The sequence below is a fragment of the Ornithorhynchus anatinus genome, chromosome 2 (genome assembly GCF_004115215.2).
Source record: "Ornithorhynchus anatinus isolate Pmale09 chromosome 2, mOrnAna1.pri.v4, whole genome shotgun sequence".
Lineage (NCBI taxonomy): Eukaryota > Metazoa > Chordata > Mammalia > Monotremata > Ornithorhynchidae > Ornithorhynchus > Ornithorhynchus anatinus.
Window position 1 is genome coordinate 88,504,983 of NC_041729.1, and position 10,540 is coordinate 88,515,522.

The 10,540-nt window shown below is 48.3% G+C and overlaps 1 protein-coding gene across 1 annotated transcript; it reads right to left on the reverse strand.

Moving 5' to 3' along the window:
- Positions 1 to 3,336: 3,336 nt before the first annotated feature.
- On the reverse strand, positions 3,337 to 10,325 carry SLC35D3 (solute carrier family 35 member D3). Its single transcript, XM_029083407.2, has 2 exons — positions 9,875 to 10,325; positions 3,337 to 5,315 (listed from the first exon to the last, which is right to left on the reverse strand). The coding sequence occupies exons 1-2, from the start codon at positions 10,308 to 10,310 to the stop codon at positions 4,495 to 4,497; spliced, it is 1,257 nt and encodes a 418-aa protein (XP_028939240.1). The 5' UTR covers positions 10,311 to 10,325; the 3' UTR covers positions 3,337 to 4,494.
- Positions 10,326 to 10,540: the final 215 nt, after the last annotated feature.

The window sequence follows — 10,540 nt, forward strand, 5'->3', positions numbered from 1 at the left end:
GTCTCTATCTGTTGCCGACTTGTTCATTCCAAGCGCTTAGTACAGTGCTCTGCACATAGTAAGCGCTCAATAAATACTATTGAATGAATGAATGAAAGAGCCCGGGCTCGGGAGTCAGAGGTCATGGGTTCTAATCCCAGCTCCGACGCTTGTCAGCTGTGTGACTTAACTTCTCTGTGCCTCAGTTACCTCATCTGTAAAATGGGGATTAATACTGTGAGCCCCACTTGGGACAACCCGATCACCTTGTAACCAACCCCCCAGAGCTTAGAACAGTGCTTAACACATAGTAAGCACTTAACAAATACCATCATTATTATTACATTATTACGTGTTCTGCACATAGCAAGAGCTCAAATACCACTGATGATGGTTTTACACCATGTTGGTGTCTATTCGAGTTAGTTTTCCAAAAGAAACATGTTTGAGAGTGTGCTTTGACAAAATCACATAGAAATTGGGACTCAAATTAGTTCATATCATCAGAGTTCAGATAAGCAAAATTAGGTTTGGATACGGTGAACAGGCATTTGCTTCAGTTCTGTACAGTTGTTAGAACTTTTTATTTACCTGACCTAACCTCAGTTTGGATAACCAGTTGTTTGGACAGTCAAGGTTTTGTGTGATGATGATGATGATGGTACTTGTTAAGAGCTTATGTTTGTGTCTATGCATTTGGATCTGTGACCTCTGAACTTTTGACATTCACCCCCCCCCCCACTTCAACCACACAGCAGTTCTGCATGAATCTTTAAATTATATGTTACAAATTACTTACACTGTCTGTCTCTCCCTCTAGACTGTAGGCTCTTTTTGACCAGGGAGCGTGTCTGCTAAGTCTTGTGCTATGCAATGCCAAGGAGTTCAGTTCAGTGCTCCGCATGTACTAAATGCTCAATACATATAATAGATTGTATGCATGAATATGTATACATATGAAGATATATGAACTATCAAGGACACAGACAGAATAAAATATCTCAAATTATGAAAAGACTGAAGTATCAATAGTATAGAATACCATTTCAAAATCTGCTCATCTCATCCAAAACTAGAAATTTGTTCCATTTCTTCTAACTTAGTTTAAAACAAAATCACTAACATTTAAAATGATGTAGTGAGATAAGGGTTTTTTGGCATGGAGTGGTTTGGTTTTTTTTGAGGAAACAAAGTATCAACTAAAGTGTATATATGTACAAATTGGAATGTTCTTTCAAAGGAACTATGGTGTTTCCTACTAGAGATTTTTAAGAAAAAAAGTACTGTTATTGTTCTGTGATATTTTTAATGTGGGACATTTTAAACCCAGAGATAGGATGGCTTGGGTGGTCTTCATTCATTCATTCAATCACATTTATTGAGCACTTACTGTGTGCAGAGCACTGTACTAAGAGCTTGGAAAGTACAATTCAGCAATAGAGACAATCCCTGTCCACAACGGACTTACAATTTAGAATATTTTTGAATTTTTTTTTTGTTTAGCCATTTTCTTCCCCAACTTGAAAAGGTTTACCTGGGGTATGAAGATTGCTCTTGGTTGTTATAGACGTCTTCCTGAGATCTGATGTTATTACCATCTATCCATTTATCATCAATCCATCCAACATCCATCTGATGGGTAGGTGGCCAAGTTGCCATTGTGGTGTTCGAGTTAGTTGAGCTACTTAAAACTATAAGGCATTTTGTTCCCAAATCCTTCAACGCTTAAAAACCTCTGCCCTTAATGTAGAGGGATAAAAACCTCTCCCCTTAATGTAGACAGATAAAAACCTCTCCCCTAATGTAGACGGATAACTGAGGCAACCATGGCCGGATCATGATTTACTGAAATGAGCAGGTGTGAAGTGAGTCTCTTAACCATGACCTCCAGCTAGCTCATAAAGCATGAATGCGGGAGCTAATTGATGCCCAATTTCACTGTCTGATCTATATGTGCGGAAGCCCCGTGATGCAAACCAAAGAGAAGCATCAAAGAACTAAGGAGAAATATATCTACTGGAGGATAAAGCCAAAAGATACTGGATCTGGGATTTGGAGGTTAAAACCTTGGTCTGATTAAACAGTTATTTATGTAGTTTAGCTGAACGACTGAGCTGCCTCAACTCACAACTCTTTTGCTGCAGTGATATTATTTTGGAAGGATTTGTCTAACTAGTGGTGGATATTGAATAGGTGATCATTCAAAATGGACTAACATATTCTCACCTAAGTCCTTGGCTCCCTTTTCCCAGGAAATAATTCACTTTTCACACAAAGGCAGATATTGATTGTGTGTTTTTAATTATTAACGTATTGCTGTAACTGTGTACTTTAAACCCATTTTTCTGGCATCGGTTTTACTTTACTGTCAAAGGTCTAATTCTATTGGCCTGGTTTGCATTTATTCTCACTTTTACAACTTTCCTAAACACCCCTGGCAAAGTGACATTAAAATTCAGGTTTATTTTTTAAAGAAGACATTTCCCCCCAAATTCTACTATTTATAACTGCAGTTCTACAAGTACTCCTATACCTCCAGTCTCTTGTAGGGAAGCAGTGTGGCTCAGTGGAAAGAGCACAGGCTTGGGAGTCAGAGGTCATGGGTTCTAATCCCTGCTCCGCCGCTTGTCAGCTGGGTGACTTTGGGCAAGTCACTTAACTTCTCTGTGCCTCATCTGTAAAATGGGGATTAAGACTATGAGTCCCACAAGGGACAACCTGATAACCTTGTATCCTCCCCAGCGCTTAGAACAGTGCTTTGCACATAGTAAGAGCTTAAATGCCATCATTGTCCAGTTCACCTTTTTTTGTACATAAAAGCCAACCGGGTTGGCTAAAAAATATCAGAATTACACTGGCTCATCAGCTAGTTTAGCTTAAATCGTCACAAAGGCTGTACTTTAATGTCATCTGCACTGTAATTTCATGTTTTGAATAGAAATTAAAGAACATGGGAATGCCCCAGTGTAACTTGGAAACGCTGGCATTTGAGACAAAGTGTAGCAGTGAATTCATAATCAGTCAGTCAATCAACTGTATTTATCAAGTGCTTACTGTGTGCAGAGCCTGTACCTTGTACACTTGGGAGAGTACAAGTCAAAAGAGTAACGGAAGTTACCGTCCAATAAAACAGTCACTGAAGACTTCACAGCTGCTGTTTGTTGCAAGTCCACAATGTTCGTATTTCTCACTGTCACAAATTATATATGCAGTTGCTCTCATGTTTAACATCGTTTAGGATTGCTAGTTAACCTAAGTCAAGATAAGGAAACACATGTACAACATATGGGCTAGATGCCACCAAAGGAAACGTACCGTGTAACGACTATAGGAGCAATAAAACAGAAAATCCTGAGGTTTTTGCAAATCAACACACTCTGTTTATTACCACATCTCATTCTCCATATTAATTGAAGTCCTCTGTGAATGCAATTAAAACACCTCAGCACGAGGCAGTATTTTATTTTCCTTTACAACAGTCTCCTTCATTGGAAAGCCATGTTGCATTTAATAAATGTCCAATTTCACTCAGGGGAATTCCCAAGCCTAGTGGTTCTCGAAGACCGGATACAATATAAACCCCGGTTTATAGCAGAATAAATGAAATTAGAACAGCAGGCATTAGATAGCAAACACTTAAAACCGGAGTTCCTAAATATATCCATTTTAACAGTTAAAGCAGCAGGCTCGTACTTCTTCCACACTGCATGTGGAAAAGCATTCCAGTATGAACAGAGGTGTAGAGGTTTCTACAGCATATTTTCCAGTGAGCAATACAAGACACGGGATTGTGTGTCCTTTATCGTGTCAGTTGAAATTCGACCCAACTAAGCGTGTTTGCTAGAGAAAATGTTGACTACGGAGGGTAACGATCCCAAAACAAAGTGGGATTAAAAGCCAATATTACAAAGTAATGAGCTAACATCAGTTTTGAAAACATCTTTTTGTAATTGTTCATGGTCAATTGCAAACTATGGCTTTAAAATTTGAGGATATTTCAAGATAAATTTTTCCTTTTATTAGATAGGTAATTTGAAAACATAAAAAAGTCTTACTTTCAGTGCAAATCATACGCTATCTTACCGACCGGTGTTTCTCTTCACCAGCAGATTATTGAGAGTGTAGCCACACTCTCTATTCCTCAAACTTCTCCAGATAGATGTGACAACATTATGTGCGTACTCTACCTTGGTGATAGGTGGCTTTGCATGCAGATCTGCTTATTCCTAAGGGAAAAAAATAATGTCGGCAACCTGTAACCAGCACGACGACCTTACTTGGTGAATCAGAGTTCTCGTACCCTTTCCTCTCTTGGAGATGATCTCCGGGTGATAACTCAGGTGAAATCTCCTTAAATAATTTAGAGGGGTACCAGTTTTGTCAGTGCAGATGTGAAAAATTTGCATTTTATAGGTAGGTTCCTTCGGGCCTCTCCTTTCTAAAGACCCCTAACTTGAGCTAAAACATATGACTCCCTCATGAAAATATACAACTGTAATCTTAAAAGGGGGCATGTCAAGGGCTGGGGGACTCCTCATTTTCTATCAAGTAATCCTTCTTCAGGTATTTAGCCCCCCTAACTAACCTCCATACTCCAAGGTAGGCATCCTTTAATGAGCTCCTGTTAACCCCTTCAGGACCGACCGCTTCTTGGCCGCTGCTGACTATGGCCAAGCTGTCTCTCTGCTCTTCTTCTCCTTGCTGGCTGTCCCCACCGGCCGCCTCCCCTCCTGCCGCCTCTCTGGGTCCCTTCTCCAGGGACAACCCCTCCAAGACAAAAGGCGGCTGATAGCCACCGGGCTCCTTCTCCTCATCTTCTCCGGCCTCTTTCTCCAAATCCTCATAGTTGCTCTGCTTTCGGGTCTCAATGAACTTGGCCACGCAGTAAACGAGAGAGCCGAAGGTATTGACCGCCACTCCGGCTATGAAGAGAGAGGTGGGTTCCACGTCGTTGAAGGCCACCATGCCCACGGTGATGGTGGCGATGCTTTTTACCACCCCGACAAAGCTGGTGGTCACGGCTGAGTTGATGTAGGTGCAGTGTAGTGTGGTGAAGTTCATGGCGCAACCGATCAAAATGCAGGCCACGAAGATGCAGACCATGGCGGGGTCCTTCCACCCGGGGAAGGACCAGGCGTAGATGGAGTCCATGCTGGCGAAGGAGCAGATGATGAGCAGGGGGGTGGCCGAGACGGCGATGGCGTACTGGGCGGTCAGCGGCCCGTAGTCCGTTTCTGCACTGGTTTTCTGAATGAGCACCAGATAAGCCGCGTGCACCAGCACTGCCAACACTCCGGTCACGTAGCCCATGGGGTCTCCCGATAGATCCCCAGCTCCTGCCGGGAGAAAAAAGGGTTTGATGAATCGGGCCCGAGAGAGCCGACCAAGTCCTCTAGACTGTGAGTTTATTGTGGGCAGGGATTATCTCTCTTTATTGCTGTAGAGAAGCGGCATGGCCTCGTGGCAAGAGCCTAGGCTTGGAAGTCAGGGGACGCGGGTTCTAATCCCAGCTCTGCTACTTGTCTGCTGTGTGACCTTGGGTAAGTCACTTAACTTTTCTGTGCCTCAGTTCCCTCATCTGCAAAATGGGGATTAAGGCTGTGAGCCCCACATGGGACCATCTGATTATCTCGTATCTATCCCACCGCTTAGAACAATGCCTGACACATAGTAAGCGCTTAACAAATATTGTAATTATTATTATCATATTTTCCTAAGCACTCAATTCAGGTTCTGCATGCAGGAAGCGCTCAATAAATATGATTGAATGTATGAATCAGTGAAAGAGGAGGGGAGCGATGCAGCTTGGGCTGGATGGGTTTTGTAAGGGAAGGGGAGAGGAGAGAGAGAGAGAGAGAGAGAGGCTCTGGGGAGATGAAGGGAGTGGTGAGGAGAAGGCAGATGAGGAAAAGTCTCCCGGAGACTAGGGTAGAGAAGCAGCGTGGCTTAGTGCAAAGAGCACATGCTTGGGAGTCAGAGGACCTGGATTCTAATATGGGCTCTGTCACTTGTCTGCTGTGTGACCTAAGGCAAGCCACTTCACTTCTCTGTGCCTCAGTTACCTTCTCTGGAAAATAGGATTTAAGACTGTGGGCCCCACGTGGGCTTTTCCCCTTCTAGACTCTAAGCTTGGTTTGGGCAGGGATTGTCTCTCTTCATTGCTGAATTTTACTCTCCAAATTCTATTTACTGCCATTGTTCTTGTCCGCCTGTCTCCCCCGATTAGACCGTAAGCCCGTCAAAGGGCAGGGGCTGTCTCTATCTGTTACCGATTTGTACGTTCCAAGCGCTTAGTACAGTGCTCTGCACATAGTAATTGCTCAATAAATACTATTGAATGAATGAATGAATTTATTACAGTGCTCTGCACCCAGTAAGCACTCAATAAATACAATTGAATGAATGACAACCTGATTACCTTGTATCTACCCAGCGCTTGGCACATAGTAAGCGCTTAACAAATACCATAATAGTAATTATTATTCAGTTTCCTCCCTTTATTAAGGGCCGGTCGGTCATCCACCCAGTTTCCCGGGGAGCCGAGGAAAAAGGGTTTGAGGAGGAGGCTGGTGTACAAAGTGGAGCCAGTCCGAGTTAGTGATGGGGAGGGGAGACTCTCCTCCCTCTCCCAATCCCCCATTCCCGGCCCCGCTTCCCTTCCTTCCCTTCTCGGCTGGATGCCTGGAGCTGGGAGTCGGGAGCCAGGAGCCCGGCCGAGCCAATTTTCCCAGGGCAAGGCCATCCTCGCCTGTGTACCCGCCCCAAAGCGGATAGGGGGCACCTGGATTCAGCCAGCCCCCTGAGCCCCCAGGCTGCAAGTTCCGAGCCCCTAGCCTGCCAGCCCCCCCAGCCCTCAGCCTGCCAGGCCCCCTAGCCCTCAGCCTGCCAGCCCCCCTAGCCCTCAGCCTGCCAGCCCCCCGAGCTCTCTGCCTGCCAGCCCCCTGGGCCCCCAGCTTGCCAGCCCCCTGGGCCCCCAGCTTGCCAGCCCCCTGAGCCCCCAGCCTGCCAGCTCCCTGAGCCCCCAGCATCCCGGCCCCTGGGAAATGGGGCTGGGGTCGGGGGCTCAGAAACTTGGTTCTGGAAACTAAAAACTGGATTTGTGCCACCGTATCTCCCCTTCCCCAGCTCCTCCCTTCCCCCTTCTAGACCCCCAGCCCCTCGCCCCGGACCCCCTGGAGCTTCCTCTCCCAGTCATCCTCCTCTTCCCCTCCTTTCCCTCCCAGTTTTTCCTCTTCCAACCTCCAACCCTTTCCCTTCTTCCCGACCAATCCCCTCCCCCAAACCCCCTCCCCCCCATTTCCTCCTCCCCTCCCTCTTCCTCCCACTAGCCCTGAGGCTGTCAGCCTGCCCCTTCTCCTTTCCCCGGAAGAGATCCTGCCTTAGTTATAATAATAATGCTGGCATTTGTTAAGCGCTTGCTATGTGCCAAGCACTCTTCTAAGCGCCGGGGTAGATACAAGGTAATTAAGTTGTCCACATGGGGCTCACAGTCTTAATCCCCGTTTTACAGATGAGGTAACTGAGGCACGGAGAAGTTAAGTGACTTACCCAAAGTCACACAGCTGACAAGCATAGGAGGCGGGATTAGAACCCACGACCTCTGACTCCAGAGCCCATGCTCTTTCCGCTAAACCACGCTGCTTCTCTTGGGAGTCCGAGGACGTGGGTTCTAATTCCGGCTCCGCCACCTGTCTGCGGGTTGACCTCGCGCAAGTCACTTCACTTCTCTGGGACTCAGTTCCCTCCTCTGGAAAATGGGGATGAAGACCGTGAGCCCATGTGGGACAACCTGATGAACTTGTCTCTACCCCAGCGCTTAGACCAGTGCCTGGCACATAGTAAGCGCTTAGCACATAGCATCATTACTTAATTCCACTTAACTTCTCTGTGCCTCAGTTCCTTCATCTGTAGAAATGGGAATGAGGACTGTGAGCCCCATGTGGGACAGGGACTGTGTCCACCCCGATTATCTTGTATCCACCCCAGCGCTTAGAGCTGTGCTTGACACGGAGGAAGCATTCAACACTTGGTTGTCTTGTTGCCTTACGCTGTCGAGTCGTGTCCGACCCGTACCATCATTAATTAATTAATTCAACTCAACTCCTCTGTGCCTCAATTTCCTCTTCTGTATAAATGGGGATGAAGACTGTGAGCCCTATGTGGGACAGGGACTGTGTCCTGCCTGTTTATCTTGTATCATTGCTTAGAGCAGTGCCTGGCACAGAGTAAGCGCTTAACGTGGCTTAGTGGACAGAGCCCGGGTTTGGGAGTCAGAGGACGTGGGTTCTAATCCCGACTCTTCCCCTTGTCTGCTGTGTGACTTTAGGCAAGTCATTTGACTTCTCTGGGCCTCAGTGATCTCATCTGTGAAATGGGGATTAACAGTGTGAGCCCCAAAGCAGCGTGGCTTAGTGGAAAGAGCCCGGGCTTGGGAGTCGGAGGTTGTGGGTTTTAATCCCGGCTCCGCCATTTGTCTACTGTGTGACTTTGGGCAAGTCATTTAACTTTTCTGTGTCTCAGTTCCCTCGCTGGTAAAATGGGGATTAAGACTGTGAGCTCCACGTGGGACAACCTGATTGGTCTGTATCTACACCAACGCTTAGAACAGTGCTTGGCACATAGTAAGAGCTTAAAAAGTGCCAATATTGTCTCCCCGCTTCTAGAGTGTGAGCCCGTTGTAGAGTAGGGATTGTCTCCGTTGCCTAATTGTACTTTCCAAGCCGTTGGAAGAGTGCCCTGCACACAGTAAGCGCTCAATAAATACAATTGAATGAATGCACGAATGACAACCTGATCACCCTGCATCTAGAGAAGCAGCGTGGCTCAGTGGCAAGAGGCCGGGCTTGGGAATCAGAGGTCGTGGGTTCGACTCCCGGCTCTGCCATTTGTCAGCTGTGTCACCTTGGGCAAGTCAATTTCTCTGTGCCTCAGTTACCTCACCTGCAAAATGGGGGTGAAGACTGTGAGCCTCATGTGGGACAACGTGATGACCTTGTACTCCCTCCCAGCGCTTTAGAACAGTGGTTGGCACATAGTAAGCGCTTAACAAATACCATCATCACTATTATTGCCCCAGCTCTTAGGTGGGACAACCTGGTGACCTTGTATTCTCTCTCCCCCTGCCCCCAGCACTGTAGAACAGTGGTTGGTACATAGTAAGCGCTTAACAGATACCGTCATCGCTATTATGACCCCAGCTCTTAGAAAGTGGGACAACCTGATGATCTTGTATTCCCCCCCGGCGCATTAGAACAGTGCTTGGCACATAGTAAGAGCTTAACAGATACCGTCATCATTGTTATGACCCCAACTCTTAGAGCGGTGGTCGGCACAGAGTAAGCGCTTAACAGATACCGTCGTCATTGTTATGACCCCAACTCTTAGAGCGGTGGTCGGCACAGAGTAAGAGCTTAACAGATACCGTCGTCATTGTTATGACCCCAACTCTTAGAGCGGTGGTCGGCACAGAGTAAGCGCTTATCAGATACCGTCGTCATTGTTATGACCCCAACTCTTAGAGCGGTGGTCGGCACAGAGTAAGAGCTTAACAGACACCGTCGTCATTATCATGACCCCAGCTCTTAGAACAGTGCTCGGCACCTAGTGAGAGCTCAAGAAATACCATAATAACCATAATAATTAGGAAAGACCATCGTTGTCGTTGTGGTTAGGAATTCCCTTCCTCTCTGACTCCCTCTCCCCTCTGGCTTTCCCGCCCCCGTCCTCCTAGGGGTCTCCTGGGGAGGGGGGGGGTGTCTGGAGTGACCCCTGGTCTCTGCTGCCCCCCTCCCCACCCCAAGTCCGGCCACAGGTGAGGGGGGAGAGCAGGGAAGGGAGGGTCGGGGTGAGAGGGAGGGGTCCGGGGGGAGGGAAAGGTGTGGTCAGCGTCTCTCACCGGCCAGCGCGGCCCCGCAGGTGGTGATGAAAACGGCCACCGAGACCCCGGGCGAGGGCGCCCCGTCGTTGAGGGCCAGGGCTCCGAGCAGCAGGGTGACCAGGGGCAGGCAGCGCTTGAAGACGACATACATGGGCAGGCTGAGGCCTCTCAGGGCCCAGAGGGTGAGGCCGGACTGCAGGGTGGCCAGCACGGTGACCGGGGCGAAGGGGCGCGCCAGGCCGGGGCCGAAGCGGGGCAGGGCCAGCAGGCCCAGCCTCCGGCCCAGCTCCAGGCTGAGCGCCGACGACGAGCTGGTCAGGCACTGCACCAGCGTCAGGAACCCGAACTGGTAGCGGCTGATGAGGAACTTCAGCAGGATGTTCAGGGAGCCCGAGAAGACCCCGTGCGCGATGGCCACCGAGATGCCCAGCAGCCGGCCCTTGCAGAGAGGCATCCTCCGCCCCGCGGACCCAGCCGGGGGCCGCCGGAGGCAGGGAGGCCGGCAGGAGGAGGAGGAGGAGGGGGAGGTCAGTGGCGGTCAGTAAGGGCGAGGAGGAGGAGGATGGAGAGGGAGATGGGGAAGGAGGAGAGGGGGGCAGGGAGGCTGGGAGGAAGGAAGAGGAGAGTGAGTAAGGCAGTGAGAGTGAGTAAGGCACTGAGAGTGAGTAAGGGGGGGGGGGAGAG